Source organism: Jaminaea rosea (genome assembly GCF_003144245.1).
Source record: "Jaminaea rosea strain MCA 5214 unplaced genomic scaffold BDZ90scaffold_8, whole genome shotgun sequence".
In the NCBI taxonomy this organism is placed as follows: domain Eukaryota; kingdom Fungi; phylum Basidiomycota; class Exobasidiomycetes; order Microstromatales; genus Jaminaea; species Jaminaea rosea.
Genome location: NW_020289982.1, coordinates 528,632 through 544,317, shown reverse-complemented (window position 1 = coordinate 544,317; position 15,686 = coordinate 528,632). Strand labels below are relative to the sequence as shown.

General features: G+C 59.3%; 5 protein-coding genes across 5 annotated transcripts; 1 reads left to right on the top strand and 4 right to left on the bottom strand.

Annotated features, from left to right (window-relative positions):
* Positions 1–177: 177 nt before the first annotated feature.
* On the top strand, positions 178–1,488 carry BDZ90DRAFT_187740 (ribosomal protein S12). The gene is made up of 2 exons (XM_025503839.1): positions 178–347; positions 429–1,488. The coding sequence occupies exons 1-2, from the start codon at positions 345–347 to the stop codon at positions 987–989; spliced, it is 564 nt and encodes a 187-aa protein (XP_025361796.1). The 5' UTR covers positions 178–344; the 3' UTR covers positions 990–1,488.
* On the bottom strand, positions 1,109–3,011 carry BDZ90DRAFT_187737 (DnaJ-domain-containing protein). The gene is made up of 5 exons (XM_025503838.1): positions 2,413–3,011; positions 2,270–2,330; positions 1,957–2,190; positions 1,504–1,889; positions 1,109–1,426 (listed from the first exon to the last, which is right to left on the bottom strand). The coding sequence occupies exons 1-5, from the start codon at positions 2,827–2,829 to the stop codon at positions 1,229–1,231; spliced, it is 1,296 nt and encodes a 431-aa protein (XP_025361795.1). The 5' UTR covers positions 2,830–3,011; the 3' UTR covers positions 1,109–1,228.
* A 1,064-nt stretch (positions 3,012–4,075) lies between these two features.
* BDZ90DRAFT_227409 (hypothetical protein) lies at positions 4,076–5,909 on the bottom strand (the record flags this gene model as incomplete). The annotated part of the gene is made up of 3 exons (XM_025504755.1): positions 4,076–4,193; positions 4,247–4,363; positions 4,582–5,909. The coding sequence occupies 3 exons, from the start codon at positions 5,907–5,909 to the stop codon at positions 4,076–4,078; spliced, it is 1,563 nt and encodes a 520-aa protein (XP_025361794.1).
* Positions 5,910–6,720: 811 nt separating this feature from the next.
* On the bottom strand, positions 6,721–10,363 carry BDZ90DRAFT_280098 (hypothetical protein). Its single transcript, XM_025509240.1, has 2 exons — positions 9,748–10,363; positions 6,721–9,674 (listed from the first exon to the last, which is right to left on the bottom strand). Exons 1-2 carry the CDS (start codon positions 9,926–9,928, stop codon positions 7,219–7,221), a joined length of 2,637 nt encoding a protein of 878 aa, XP_025361793.1. The 5' UTR covers positions 9,929–10,363; the 3' UTR covers positions 6,721–7,218.
* BDZ90DRAFT_187716 (hypothetical protein) lies at positions 10,076–10,847 on the bottom strand. Its single transcript, XM_025503837.1, has one exon. It carries the CDS (start codon positions 10,689–10,691, stop codon positions 10,224–10,226), a length of 468 nt encoding a protein of 155 aa, XP_025361792.1. The 5' UTR covers positions 10,692–10,847; the 3' UTR covers positions 10,076–10,223.
* Between the last annotated feature and the right edge of the window lie 4,839 nt (positions 10,848–15,686).

Genomic DNA, 15,686 nt, shown 5'->3' with positions numbered 1-15,686 from the left:
CGAGAATAGCCCCATGGCTTGGCGGCGTCACGACGTGCAAAGCTATCAGAAGCCGTGATCTCTCATTCGATCAGACTTGGGTGCCTTACGTGGCTGTCGTGGTGCTGTTGTTGGATCAATTGAAAGTGGTGAGAAGCGGCACGAAATGAAATGCAGCAACGAAGCGGCGGCTGTGAACAGGCTGAGTGCGCGCCGTCCGTTGCCGCCTGCCTCTCATCTCGCTCTCTCTCCGCTCTCTCCGCCTCGTCTGACCTTGCCGTCTTTCTTCCGTCACCACCCACCACCTAGCGCGTCATTGCTCGTACCCGCACTTGGAGCTCAACGGCACGGCTCGGCACAGCAGAATGGTGAGTAACGCAGGCGAATGACAGCATGTATTTCGTAGATACGACAGCTGACTCATCATGACGTTCCGCCTCTCTCCGCAGGTCTTCCCCTCCGCTCTAGCCTCCTCGTCTAGGTCCGTCCTCACAGCCGCCTCCTCGTCTGCGGCGCCGTCTTCCTCATCACTCCACCTCCTCGCCGCCTCACTGCAGCGCATGACAATGCGCAGAGCACCCATTGCCCCATCTTCAGCGGCCCGTGCCTTCAGCAGCACGCCTTCTCCCTCAACAACGTACCGCCAAGTGCTTCGCGGGGCCCGCAAACCGCACCGTCCTCCCGTCAACCGTGCCCCCGCTCTCGAAGGCAACCCATTCGTGAAAGGCGTTTGCTCACGCATCTTCACCACCAAGCCGAAGAAGCCCAACTCTGCTATCCGCAAGTGCGCGAGGGTTCGCTGCTCCAACGGGCGAATGGTTACCGCCTACATCCCTGGTGAAGGGCATAATTTGCAGGAGCACAGCGTGGTGCTATTGAGGGGAGGAAGAGTGCAGGACGTGCCTGGTGTGAGGTATCACTTGGTCCGTGGGGCATTGGACTTTGCGGGAGTGGTCAATAGGAGGACGAGCAGGAGCAAGTACGGAGCAAAGAAGCCCAAGGAGGCGTAGGCGCGGTGAGCCTTGGTCATGCAGTTGTCTGCAGCTGGTGTAGGGACGCTCGATGAGGGGTCGGGCGAGCTGTCATGAGCTGCAAATAGCACCATTAGTGATAACGATTCAACATAGAGAGCGTCTATATGGTGGGAAAGCAGCCGTAGGAAGTCTCTGCAAGGGCGTCTATCCCTCATCTCGCGTCTGTCGCTTCCCTTCTCCTTGCCACCATTCTGCACATCCCCATCTGCTCCTCATCACGCCCTGATTGGCACAAACAGCCCAAAGTTGGTCAACTCCTCACACGCAGGGCTACGCTCAGCGCGAATCTTAGCCTCGAGCTCCTTGTCGGCTCCAAGGCCAAAGAAGCCCTTTGTGCGGTCGATCCTCTGCTCTTGATACTCGCGGAAATGCGTGCACTGCGAGTAGAGGACATTCTTCCACGAGTTTTCGACCTGCGCGCAGGTGGGCGAGGTAGTTAGCTGCTTGCTCTGCAGAGTGTGATCAGACGGGCTGTCGCCTGCCAACTCACCCTGGCCTCGAAGCCTCTAAGCCCACTCCTAGGCCCAGCTTGTGCATTGGCCACCCTCCCATTGACCAAATCGTTCCCCTCCCACTCTCTTCGGTTGACATAGTAAGCCACACCCTTCCCCTGCGTGACCCTCTGCTCCCTCAGCTGTCCCGTGGGCGCCCATGCGAAGCTGGGCTCCTGTGGGGCGAGCAGGGAAGGAAGGTAGGAAAGGAGGGCGAAAGCAGACATGATAAGGAGGGGGAGAAGTTGCCAAAGGAGGTTGGGGTTTTGCGCTGGTGCTTGGCCTGGACGCGCTTGCCGTGTCTGACGAGCGCCACCTGTACGATAGAATTGACGTTGGCCCATGCCGCCTGGTCCGCCAAAGTGGAAAGTGGTTCCGCCGAAGCCTGGGCGAGGAGGACAAGGGATCAGCAGATGCTCCATAGAAGGTCACATGCATTGCTCGCGGCTCACCATTCATCCCACCCAGTCCACCGCCAAAGAACATGTTGAAGAGGTCTTGAGGGTCAATCTCATCTCCGCCAAATCCTCTCGCGTACATATGTGGTCCACCACCTCCCGCTCTCTGCGCAAAGGAGGACATTGACGGCCCACCACCTCCGCCTCTTGAGTCTGGGTCACCGCCATACCTGTCGTACTGCGCGCGTTTGTCCGGATCTGAAAGGACTGTGAATGCTTTTGAGACGACTGCGAGGGAGGAGAGAGATGGTCAGGTCAGCTATCGACTCACTTTGCAGAGGAAAGGGTTCGCGGGTGCTGGACTCACGTTTGAAAGCCTCATCTGCACCTGGGGCTCCATTCTTGTCCGGGTGCAATTGTAATGCCAGCTGCGTAGAACAGTACGAGGCTCGAAAATCAGTACATACTTCGTCGATATTCTCCTCTGTCCCTCTCTATGTGCCTCCTCACCTTCCTATATGCCTTCTTGATACCATTCTCATCAGCCGTCTTCTCGAGGCTCAACACCTTGTAGAAGTCCCCACCAGCGCCCTTGATCTTGGTCACGATTGCAGCCTGCTCTTTCGTGAATGTCCTGTCTGCCTTCTTTGCCTCTGCCGATCCCCCAGCTTCTGCCCCTGATGCTCTACTCTTCATACCGGCCCCACCTGCCGGCGAGGACGAAGAGGATGCGCCGCTTGCCTTGCTGCTGCTCGCGCCGTTGACTCCCTTCGTCTCCAGCCGTGTGAGAAGGGCCTGAGCCTCGGGTGTGGCATGAATGGCTATTGACTTTTTGCACCACTTGATCGCAGAGGATAGATCGCCTTGGTCGTCATACTTGCGTGCGAGGGACAGAGCTTTCCCGCTCTCGAGTTGCGAGTCGGACATGCTGGCGGCGGTGGCGAGACCCACGCGGGACGAGCCAATAGTCCAGTGAGGCTGAATACGACGCGGTAGCCTATCGAGTGATGAGCCGAACAGCGCAAGTGAGCGCTGAGAAGATGCTAATGACCTGAGAAGGCGAGGCGATGCTGGGAAGCGGAGGTGATGATGAGGCGCAAGACGCGGAGACGAGCTTCAATCGATCTTCCTTCCGAGCGGCGGCAGGACGGACGCAAGCCAGGGAGCAAGCGGCGACGCCCTTCCACATCGACACATTCGGGTGGGTGGCTCAGCAGCACACGGCATAGCGAGCCCTGGTAATGAGGAGACACTTTCGAATGGCAATGTAATGGGCAGAGACACAGCAACGCTCATAGCGTGAGCCAGAGCAGGCGAGGCATCAGATAGAAGCGCAATCTCGAGATGGCAGCCGCGAGCCAGCAGGACTGACCTCCGCATACAATCGAAGTCGCTGCCCGTCTGCCAAGCACTTGCGAAGACGATCTGTGATAACGCTTGGAGTTGGGATGGTCTCGCTCACTGCCGTCGAAACTATCACGCCCATCCATCGGGCTACTTGCATCTGGTAGGGCTGGCTGTGAGCTCTAGCGGACGATGAATCGAGGGCCCGGTTTCAGGGCGGGCAAGGGAGCCCGGGCCACATGCAGATCCAGATCGCATAAGGCTCGTAGATTGGACGAGTATGCGCACTGTTTTGCCTCTTCTGCATCTACTCGCTCTTCATCCTCTTAATAGTCAAGCCGTCTTCACTTTCTGACAATGTAAGGCAATTCGAACTCTGGGAGGTCTTGCGCAGGCTAGCCTACGCTACGAAGAAGCTTCAGGAGAAAAGCTCGACGCCAGACGACATTGAAGTCACTTCTTTGCTGCAACACCGCTCTTCCTTCGCACCTTGCTACGCCCCACTTTTCCCCATCAGTGCGACCCTCCTCGACATCTTCGAAGTGGCCAGCACCATAACGAGAAGGACACTGACCTGGGCGGTGAATAGCCGGAACGACTAGAAGGACACCGGGCGCGACGACGAAGCCGTACGAGGCAACCATCCGTTTAAAGTGCACTACCTCCTTCTACCTTGCAAGAACACCTGACCTGCTGCCAAAAGCCAGGAGCGTCGCGTTGCGCCCAGAATCACCGATTGCAGAGGACGAGGACCGATCGCGACAACCAGCAGAGGACACCGATGGATTCTTCGTACTCCTCTTTGTTCTTCTTCTCGGGAGGTCAGGTCTCACTTCTTCACCAGCGCAGACTCGCTCTCTTGAGCTTGCAGGCCTGGGAGCCCTACTCCCTCCTTCTCGCCCTTCTCCGCTCGTGCAGTCCTGTCCTCTGCCATCGCGCTCGGCCCCCTCTTGGGCAGAAGAGCACAGAGCAGAACACGGGGTCAGCGAACAGGTCTCACTTGATGACGAAGTCGTGCCGCACGATCGTTGAGAGAGATTCTCTCTCGCGTCGGAGGCAGCTACGGGAGCGAATGCCAGGCTCAAAGGCTACGAGAATGGCGATGCTGAAGCTGAAGCTGTAAGGAGCATCGTATTGGGACGAGAGACGAGGAAACGCTGGATGATGAATGCTGAAGCTGGCCACGACGTACATGGATAATAGAGAAAGGAAGCATGAGCCAACGGAACGAGAGCGACATTAGCACGGTACAATGGAACAGGATCTGGAACAGGACTAGATGTCTACGAAGCAGCGCGAGCAGAGAGTCGGGCAGAACGGCGGGGTGGTGGGCACAGCGCATCGCCGCTTGCCTTCCTCTTGTTGCTGCGGGCCGGCTTCTCCGTTGGTTTGGGCGCGGCAAGAGCAGCGGCGGGTGAGGTAATGACGTCTACGGCGGGGGTGATAGCTACGAGGCTGTCCCCGCCTCTTCGTAGACGCTCGCTCCTCCTCCTTGCCTGCTGCTGCGGTCTACCGCTTTTCCTCGCCTCTTCCTCCTCCCTCTTCTTCCACGGAGCCTTCGGCCCCGGCCTACTCGACAGGATAGCACACAGCTTATCCATCTCCTCCTCTGCGGCATTCAACCTCTTGAGTTGAGCCAACTCCACTGCCTTCTTGGCCTGCTGGTCCTCCTGGTGCGCTGCGAGCATGGAGCGGGTTTCGGCGAGGTGGGCGAGGATGGAGAGCAGCTCGGTGTGGAGACAGCCAGGCTTGGATGAGGATGAGGGCCAGAGGGAGACAGGTGGGGAAGAGGGCGCTGCCTGCGAGAGCTCCGTGAGATCGCGGCGCTGCTCCTCTTCCTCGTGCTCCTGCTCATGCTTCCTCTTCATCGGCTTGAGGGCTCCCTGCTGCTCTTGCTCTTCAAGAGAAGCCTCCTGCTGTCTGCTCTTCGGGTCATCGCTGGCAAGACGCTGCGCCTTCTCATCCTCCTCGATGAGATCGAAGGACGCATCCACCATCTCATCGTCGTCAAGAAGGGCGAAGCCAAGATCCGCCTCCTCGCAGCTAGCGTTGCAGCTAGCGTCGCAGCTGGCATCGCAGCTGGGCATGGTTGTGTCGTCATCACTGGCGAGGACGAGCAGAGACTCCTCATCTTGAGCGTCGTCAAAGTCGCCAAGGACGAGGGACTCTTCACTGTCCTGCTCGATAACCACGATGGTTGTATCGGCCTCGGCCTCAGCCTCAGCCTCAGCAGCGAGCCTCAACTGCTCCCCCTCCTCCTGCTCCATCTTGCGAGTCGCCCACTCCCTGAACCAAGTGTCACCCAGCATTTCCCCGTCTTCCATCTGCTTGCTGCAGCTTGCACCAATGGCACGAGGTGGCCAGCTCTGCCCAGCAGCCAAGGCCTTCGCGACAGGCCCACCACGGGCGGCCCTACTGGAGGGGACAAGCCCTGCGCTAGCTTTGGAGCGAATGCGCTTCTTTTCTGGCGTGGGGGGAACGAGGTTGACGAGCACGAGTGGGGTAGGAAGGAGGAACTCTCGACGGCTAGATTCGGCTCTGGTGAGGATGGGAGTAGAGCGACGAAGAGGAGCGATAGGGGTCTGGGTAGGAGGAGCTTTGTGATCGACGAGGACGCTGCGTTTCATGGCAGCTTTGCTCTTGGCGGTGATGTGGGTGTGCATTGTTGCAAGAGGGCAGAAGGGCGGGTGTGTGTTTGGGTGTTCGAGGTGCGATTGGCTGCAACTCGGTAGCGGTTGATACGATGGCTTCTCGACGGTAAGATCAACGAAAGTTGAAAATCGGTGGAGATGCGAGTGATGGTAAGAAAGGAAAGAGACGAGTCGATCGTCGCCCCGCCCGGGGTGACCTTTGTGGGCTCGTGGGTGGTCGGGAGCAAATGGTGAGGGAGGAGACGCAAAGTGGCAGATACACGGTGAGTGAGTAACGTCATCGAGCGTATCGAGGGGGCATTGGTGTTGTAAGAGGTGAGTGAATGAGGGTGAGGGTGGTGAGATGGAGAGAGATGAGTGGTCACAGTAGCTCAATTGAGATCGAGATCGGGGGAGAGCGGAGATGAAGCGCGAGACACGGAGCAAGATCTCACGGCGAGACGGTGGGCGACGCAATGGGCTCGCCGTAGCAGTGGCGGCTGGTGAACAGCAAGAGAGGAGCTTTCGTCGTCATGATCATCGGCGCCGAATCACGATGCCGCCGCATACGTAGGCTTCACCGTCTACGGGTAGCGGCAGGACGTGATATCGCTGAATGAGGCAACGAGGGTATGATCTCGCGCGATACCCGGCTGCTACAGCCTCTTGTGCAATGACTGCGAGGAGAAATGTTGAACAAGACGCGCACGGCGACGCCGCTACTGCGAGCAGATCAATGGGAATGATATGCTATCTCGCGACCCGACCCTCTCTCCTGTGTGGGCAGCCTGATGAGTGTCGAGCGAGTCAGACAGACGAGAACAACACCACAGCACACTATAATGAGCAGCAACAAGACGATCCAATGTCATTCGAGATGGCAGAATCGCAAAAGTGAGGAAGCTGAAAGTAGGTGGGATCGCCGGCACAACAAGAGGAAGAGGAGACAAGGCGATGCTAGGAGCGACGGGTCGACGAAGTCGGTCGTGGTCTGGAGGTGTGTGGGGTCGTGGGGCCTGTTGAGAGAACAGAGGAGGAAGACTGGCCTCTAGCTTATCGATCGATACGAAGTACGAAGGGTTCGCGCGGGGGGGGTGGAAGGCTTGGAGGAAGGTGCTCTAGAGGGAGGTGGAAAGGTCGAACCGAGTCGAGTCGAGACAAGATAGAGCGACGGTAGGATGGTAGGCTTGGTCTAGAGCCTGGATGTGGAAGCTGTGCGATGGGCGACATGTTCCTGTTCGAGGAGAGTTGAGGAGATGCTGCGCAGCTCTGTGCGATTTCGACGATCAAGGCGATCCTGTTGAGGTGGGTGCTAAGAGTCGACAAGGCTTGGAGTGCTCACTCAGGCAGCCATGGCAGCCTTTGTCGCCCCAGCAAAAGACCCGCCGCTCCTTGATCCACTAGCACCGCCTCCCGTGGTCCTCTTGTTGTGTCCCCTCCCTTTGACAAGCTGAAAGTCGTCAGCATCAAGAACAGGCTCCTTGCTCGCAGTAGGGGTCGGGGCAGGCTTGGCTGCCCAGGTCTTTGTCGTCTTGGCAGATCCGGAGCCCTTGGAAGCCTTGGAGGCGGAGGCGCCGTTGGTGGTCGGCTTCGAAGGAGCGCCGTTCACAGCGGGCGCGGCGTGGCCATTCGGCTGCGGCTTGCCTTCAGCGGGGACGGCGGTCTCCTCCGATTGGGGCTGGTGCTCGGCGTCGCCATTGGTTGACTTGTCCTCGGCAACTGGTGCAGCGGTGACGGGTGCCTCCACTACCTTCTTAGGAGGGGCAGGAGCAGACAGGATAGCAGAAAAGTTCACCTTAGGCTGCGCTACGGCTGCCTTTGGCGAAGAAGCCTGCGAGGTCTCTGCCGGCTGAGCGGGAGAAGTGGCTGCCGTGCCGTTAGTGGTGGGGGCAGGCTGTGAAGGGGCGTTCGAGGGAGTGCCGTTGGTGTTCGGCGATCCGGGAAGGGCAGGGAAGTCCGCTCCGACGGGCATGCGCTGCTGTGGTGCGGCCGCACTGGCGGCTGATGAAGCTGCAGCATTGCCTTTCTTGCCGTTCTGAGCATTACCGTTAGCCTTGCTGTTGCCCTTTCGTGGCTGTTGGGGCTGCTGTTGTGATGAGGTTGCTGACTGAGGAGCGGCAGCAGACTGGGCGGGCTGTGCCTGCTGCTGCGTCGGTGATGAGGAAGCAGAGGCTGCTGCGGCCGCCGTGGCTGTTGCGGATGGCTTGGAAGGGACGACTGCACTGCCGTTGGGCTGAGCCTTCTCCTTCTTTGATGAGCCGCTCTCGTGCTGCTGCGCAGCTGCGGTCGACGTCACTTCAGCGGAGGGGGTGGGCGGCAGACCGGCTTCCCTCTTCAGCTTCGGGCCAAGGGGCACGGATGCTGCTGCAGGCTGGCGGGGCGTGTTGCCCGTCTTGATAGGCTCGCCGTTGACGAGGACGGCCGACGAGGGGCCAGCAGCTGCGCCTTCCACCTGCTGGTTATGGTGATGTGCGTGATGCTGATGATGACGCTGATGCTGCGACTGGGCAAGCATGCCAGGCAGCCTTCTCGCATCAGATCCATCAGGGAGGATATGAGGGAAGAGGCACTCCGATCCGTACTTGCAGGCGTTTCTTGCAAAGAAGGTGCAAGGGCTACGCTCGTGCTTTCCTCGGCCCATCATCCCTGCCGCTCCACCGCCACGACCGCGCAGCTTGCCCCGACCGCTGAAGCCACCCTGGCTGTGGCCTTGCCCGGGGTACCCCGCAGCAGGGCCAATAGGAATGGGGACCGCGGCGCCATTGACTGAAGAGACGACGGAGGCTGGTTGGAAGGGAACGGCGTGGGAGTGAAGGAAGGTGCTGAAGGATTGGCGGCGTGGTTGCGCGGCGCTGTCTGCAGTGGTGGCCGCGTCTTGCTCAGTCGTGGTCTTCTCCTCGCCCTCAGCAGTAGCAGCCTTGGGCGCCTCTTCGCCATTGGCGAGCGCTGGACTCGCTGACGCCTCGCCGGCGGTAGGCTGCTCAGGAGCAGACGCGGCACCTTCCTGCGGTTGTACCTCTGCCATCGGAGCAACGGGCGTCATCTGTCCTGGGTGCGGCGCCTCATGCGGCTGGTAGTGCAACGGCATCGGTGCGCCTGACGGTCCTCCGAAAGGCATTCCCATGGGCCCAGCTCCATTCGCACCCGGAGGCATCATGAAGAAGTGAGGCGGGAACGGTTGAGGCATCCCATAGTAGCCGGGGGGTGGCGGTGGGTGCCCTGCTGAGCCATCTTGCGGGATATGGTGGTGAGGATGGTGAGGAGGCCCGTGGTGCGGGTGAGAAGGGGAGGCCACATCACCGTTCTCAGGAACGGGGCCGTCGATGTGGGCAAAGATACAGCTAGCACCATTACGGCAGTTGGGATAGAAGCGGCATGGAATCGTCTTTGCTACCTCTGGTGGAGGGAGCTTGCCGACTGTCGAGGGCTTGCGCCCTTGGCCGAAAGAAGAGGAGCCTCGCGGTCGCGGGCCGCCATTCATGGGAGGGAAGGAGGGGTAGGCGTGAGGGAACATGACTGGGTCATGGTAGAAGGCGGGCTGACCGGGAGCGCCGCTTGCTCCTTGGCCTTGGAAGGGGGGAGGGTATTGTGGGTAGCCGCCGTAGGCAATGGACCCGTCGGGAAGCTGATAGCCGCCGTAAATGTCTGTGGGGATGGGTGCGTACATGTGGTGCGGTGCAGGCTGCTGGTCGTCGCTGCCGGGGTGCTGGGAGCGCAGCTGAGCCTCGTTGAGGAGAGATGCGATGCTTGAGCCGTTTTGGCCATGGCCGGCAGCGAGGGCTTCGTGACGGTCAGCGCCTGGTATCAGGAGAGGATCTCAACGTCAGTTTGCCGCCCGAAGAGCATTTCGCAAGGAAATGGAGTCACTCACCTCGACTCAAAAGCTCAGATACGGCGTCCTCATGTCCCGCTTCGACGGCCAGAATGAGAGCCGAGCGGCCATTGGCGTCCTTGCCATTGATGTCGACGGGTCCGCTGGATGCTGAGCCGTCCAACTGGTTGCGCAGGGCGGCAACGTCGCCTGACTGGGCAGCATCGAAGATGGAGGCCATGCTTGGAAAGCAGAAGCCTATTTGGAGGGCTGGAGGTTACGACGAGGAGCAGCGCCTTCGTCGAGGTCTCCGTGCTTCTGCCTGACTACGGACAGAGCTCGAGATTGCTGAAAATGCTAGTGTTGAGTAGTGAAGGGATGCCTTGGGAAGGAGACGCGGGCACCAACTAGGAGTCGATCTCCTGCTACTCTCGGTGAAAGCTCAAGGACGTCCGGCTCGGAATTGGACTGAGCGCTCCGGCGAAGAGGACGGCGAGGAGGAAGGAAAGGCGGCACACGACAAACTGCGGAGGACGCTAAAGGGGTGGAAAGCGACGGCGACCAAGGGGTTCCGAGGTCCAATTGAGCGCCACGAGAGTGGGAGAAGGAGGAGGAGGAGGAGGAGGGATGAGTGGTAGTAATGAGCAAGTGAGATCGATGAATCGATGGATGTCGCACGCGGAGGCTTGCTTCTTCCTCTCTCCCTTTCGCTCGAGCCTTTTTTCGCGAGACAGGACAAGGCTTCCTCTCGGTCCACGAGCTCGGCGCGCCCCGCTCCTCCCGCCGCCGCACTCTTGTCGTCCGACTGCTCCGAGGCTCATCTCCCTCGTCCGTCCGTCAAAAGCCTTTTGTGAGCGAGCCAGGCGAGGCCGAAGACGCACGACATCATCGCGTCGAGCGAGCTTTAAGCTAGAGTAGACTAGGCTAGCCGATCGCCCCACGCGATCGCGCTGCTGATCAATGCAACGACTCCTACGGTGGCTCAATCTCTTCGTCTCGCTCATAGCAATGTCTCACAGCTGAGTTGGCAATGCTCAATAAACAGATCTGTCTCACCGCTCCCATGGCGAAGGTGTCGCGCGACTCAAAATCCAGCATGACTCCCTGCCCCCTCACCGCTAGCCCACTCACACCACCAACAACTCCTCCCCGGTGCAATGACTACAGAACAACAACCCACTATCCGCCAGCTGCGGCGTCTTCACATGCACCCTACCAGCCGTCCTGAGTGACGAATCCTTTCCATCTGCCGCAAGCACATTCTCGCTATCCAGCGGGTTCGACTGCTTGCGCGCATGACCAGTCGTCGTACGGCCATCAGGCGCAATGGTTTGAATAGGCGGGATCTTGGATGCTGAATTTGACGATGGTGAGACGGCGCTGGATGGCGAGGGAGCAGAGTCAGGCGCATCTGCCGCTATTCTCATGCCGAGGAGTTGCAGTGACTCGCGCCGTCTGTGTCTTTGCGATTTGGGGATGAGCTCTTCCTTGCTTGGTGGCACCTTCTTGACCTTCGTCAACGCCGAGTCCGCCGACCTGGATGTAGAAGCACCGTTCGCTCCTGGCGTGGTTGGCGAGCCAGCCGCCGTAGAGCCTGCCTCGCCGAAGGGGAAGCTGCTCCCGCCATCGGCCATGGTCTCGCCCTCTGTGAGCGGGGACAGAGAAGGGATATGCGCTGCAGTTGCACTGCGCCTGTGCGCTCGGCTGCCGAGAGGAGCGTTGTTGACCTGAAGGGAGGAGCCGTGTCGCGCAGGTGTAGGAGTGGGCGCTGATGCTGGTGCGGACAATGTACCATTCTTGCTGCCACTGCTTCTCGCACGCGCTAGCTCCTCCTCCATCTCTGCGACGCGCTTGGCGGAACGATGCGTCTTCTCTCCTTCCTCGAACAGGCTCGCCTCGAGGTTGCGCACCTTTGATCGTAGCTGTGAGAGCTCCAGCTCGTGGCTGGATGTGAGCGCGTCGAGCTGAGATGCCATGCTCGTCTCGCGGGCCGTCTTCTCCTTGTCCGCAGCAGCGGCCGCCTCCTCTGCTTTCGAGGTAGCTGAGGCCAGTTGCTCCTCAAGAGCGGCGAGCTTGGTGGTGGTGGTGGAGAGCTCCGCTTCCGCTTCGGAGAGGCGTGCTTGCAGATCAGTGGTCAAGGTGGTGTGTTCGCTGTGCTGCGCATCAGCTGCGCTGCGTAGCCTGGCGTTTTCCCCTTCTGCAGCATCCAGCAGCGCTTGCACCTCTGCTGCGGCACTCTTGTGCTTCTCGACATCCGAGGTTAGACCAGCAGCGGACTCCTTGGCGCTCTCCAGCTCAGCTTGTAGCGCTTTGTGGGCAGTGTCATGCTCGCCGTGCTTCTTCGTCGCCGCTTCGAGCTCTTGCTTGAGCTGTGCCAGCTGCTTCGACGACGATTCGCCATTCTTCGTCGCGGTCGACAGCTGCGCACGGACGTCACGAAGTTCCGCCTCGTAGGTCCTGGATGCGGCTGCCAGCTGTTCCTTGAGCTGGGACAGCTCCTTGGTTGAAGTCTCCCTGTCCTTTGTCGAAGTCGCAAGCTGCTCCTGAGCCTGACGAAGCTCTTTGACCAGGTTCTCGACCTCGATCGCACGGGTCGACAGTTCTTCCCTCACCTTCTCGAGCTCCTTGCGTCCCTCGCCCACTTCCGTCCTTCTCACCTCAAGCTCCCCCCTGATCTTCTTCAGCTCTCCATCCGCTGCAGATGCCCTCTTCTTCGCCAGCTCCAGCTTACCCCTGGTCGCCTTCAGCTCGCCGTCCGCAGCCGATGCGCCCTTCTTCGCCTCGGCCAGCTCTTGCTCCAGACGAGCGACGGTACCGGCTAGGGCGGCAGCTTCCGCCTTGGCTGCGTCGCTGGATTGCGAGGATGATTGCTTGAGAGTATCGTGCTCCTTACTGAGTTGTGTCAACTGCGCAGAGATTTCTCTATGAGAGGTCGAGAGCTGGTCATGCTTTGTCTGGGAGGATTGTAACTCCTTCTCCAGGCCGGCGATGCGGGACTGCGCTTCGGTGAGGTCGCGTTGTGTCGCAGACGAAGACTTGTTGGCTTCGTCGAGCTTTGACTGAGTCTGCTTAACCTGCTTCTGGGCGCCCTCAAGTTCAGACTTGAGCGATTTGACCTCAGCTTCCAACGCAGCGACTGCCTTCGCTGACGACTCTGCCTGCTTGCTCTGCTCGTCTTTGTCGCTCTGCAACTTCTCGCCTTGCGCCTTGCTTTTCGCAAGCTCGGTCTCAAGCTCCTTCGCCCGACTTTGATGCTGCGATACTTGCTTCTGCAAATCATTCGCCTCCTTCTGCCCCTTCTCCAGCTCCTTCTTCGTCGCAGTCAGACTGCTTTCGCTGGTCTTGAGGGAAATCTGCGTCTTCTCGGCCTGGGAGTGGGCATCCTCAAGCTGCTTTTGGAGTGAGGCTTGCTCCTCCTGCAGTGATGCTGCACGCCTCTTCTCCTCGGCGAGCTGCTGCTGAGCTGCTTTCAAGCCTGTGGACACCTCCTGATGTTTGCCATCGAGCTCCTTCGCCCGCTTCTCGTGCTCAGAGGAGGTCGTCTTTAGCTTGGTATGCTCCGTCTTTGCCGTGTCCAGATCTTTGCGCAACTGCTCGAGCTGGCCGTTGAGGCCCTTGGAAGCTGCCTCTGATTTGTCCCTCGCCTCGGCGTGCTCCTTCAGCGCTGCTTCGTGCTTCTTCTGAAGATCTGCGGAAGACGCCTTCAGCGCTTCGAGCTGGCTGCTTAGGTCCTTCGCAGCCGCTTCCGATCTGCTCTTGACATCGGAGTGATCCTTGACAGCAGCATCGTGCTTCCTCTGCAATTCTGTTGAAGATGTCTTCAGCTGTTCAAGCTCCTTGAGCGAGGCCTCGTGCTGGCCGCGAGTCGTCTTGAGCTCGCCGGCTCTCTCGTCTCGCTCTTTCTCAGCCGCACCGACCTGCGCTCGTACTACTTCCAGGTCTTTGAGTGAAGCAGTGTGCTTGCCTCGATGCTCCTCGGCCTCTTTCGAGCTGGCCTCCAGCTTCGACTCAAGATCACCTTTGGAGCTTTCCAGGCCCCCAATCGCCTCCTCAAGGAATTTGACCTTCTTCTCCAGCTCGGCCGCTCTCTCCTTCGCTTCAGAGGACGTAGACTCCAGCTCGCTCTTGCTCCTCTGCACCTCCTTTGAGCTGGCTTCGAGCTTCTTTTCCAGCTCCTTGACGGAGGCCTGGAGCTTTTCTGCCTCCTCCTCGGACGCCTTGCGGCTCGCCTCCAGTTCCACGCGCTTGATCTCTGCTGACGAAGAAGCTTCATCGAACCTGGCTTGCAGCGCCTTGATCTTCTCTTCAGACTCGGCGGCCAGCTTCTTCTGTTTCGCACTCTCCCTTTGGCGCTCTTCCCCGCTTGCGCTTTGCTGAGCTCGCAGGTCCTCCGCCTCCTTCTTCGCTGCCTCCAAGTCGGCTGTCCTCGCCTTCAGGGAATCCTGCACCTCCTTCGTCTCCTTCGCCAGCCCTTCACGCTGCGACTTGGCCTCTTCGAGCTGCCTTTGCGTCTCTTCTGTCAACTTGCGGCTCTCGGTCAGCTGAGTTTTGGTCGAGTTGTGCTCCTCTTTGAGGCCATCATGGTCTTTCTGAAGCGACGAAAGGCTTGAGGACCTCTCACTCAGGTCCGATTGATGTGAATCACGTTCCGAAGTCAGCTTCTTGAGCTCCTCTGACTTCGTCGCGGCATCACTCTCGAGCTTTGCACGAGCACTGCGCTGTGCCTCGAGCTCCTTCTGCAGACTGGCGTAATCTTTTTGTAATGACTCGAGGCTGGCACTCTTGGTAGTTGCCTGCGACTTGTGGGAGTCGCGCTCCGAAGTCAGCTGCTTGAGATCGTCCGCCCTGGTCTTGGCGTCTGCTTCTAGCTTCGTATGAGCACTGCGCAGCTCCTCCAGCTCCTTCCGGAGGCTGTCGTGATTGCTCTGTAGTGAGCTGAGGCTCGACGCCTGCGCCTCAGCCTCCGACTTGTGGGAGTCTCGCTCCAAGGTGAGATTCTTGAGCTGCTCCTCGTGAGTCTTGACGTCGCCTTCCAGCTTCTTCCCAGCATTACGATGCTTCTCAAGCTCCTTCTTGAGGTCCTCGTGCTCACTCCGTAGCGAGTCTAGGCTGTCCGCCTTCGCGGCCGCATCTGACTGGTGCGAGTCTCGCTCGGAGCTCAGCTTCTTGACATCTTCCGCTTTTGCCTTGGCGTCGGCCTCGAGCTCTGCAAGAGCGTCCCGCAAATTCCCGAGCTCTTTTTGTAGCCCATCGCGGCCCTTTGTGTCCGCAGCCGCTTGGCTCTCAAGTGTCTTGACCCGTGCTTGATGCTCGTCTCGCTCCTTCTGAGCAGCCTCCAGGCTCTTTGATGAGCTGCTCTGCTCTTCTTTTAGCCGGGTGAGCTCTGCTTCAGTATTTTGCAGCTTCTTTTCTACGACGGTGGATTCAGAGCGAGCAGTCTCAGCAGCTTTCGAGGCATCCTGCTGGTGCCGTTGCAGCTGATCTCTTTGTGCTGCGAGGTCGTTGGTCTGCGGGCGAGAGCAGTTGGCATGAGCGAGGTGAAGATGCGCCAAGGCAATTTGTGAAATGCGTACTCACGAGTTTTTCAACCCTGTCTTCTGCCGCCTTGAGTGCTGCAGCATCCTTCTCGGACCGTTCTGCGACTGTTTTGCCCTCCATCTGGAGGCTCTCGACCTTTGCCCGCAGCTCCTCGAGCTCCTTGGTGGCTGCGCGTAGTGAGTCTTTTGCGTTCTCCAGCTCTTGGCCTCTCTTCTCAAGGTCTGAGGAACGAGCAGCAGTCTTGGCGCTCTCTTCTGACGCTTCTTTGAGTTTTGTCTCGAGCGAGGATACTTGATCCTTGAGGCCCTGCAATTCATCCGAGCTCGAGGACGATTGGAAGAGGCTGGACGCATCTCCTGGCGCCTGTGTTGATGGTGAAGCTGCGGCGGTGCTGGTTGGAGCTTCGTCTGGATCTACGTTTGTTTCTACATCGTCGTCGCCACCACCATTCGTAGCTGCCT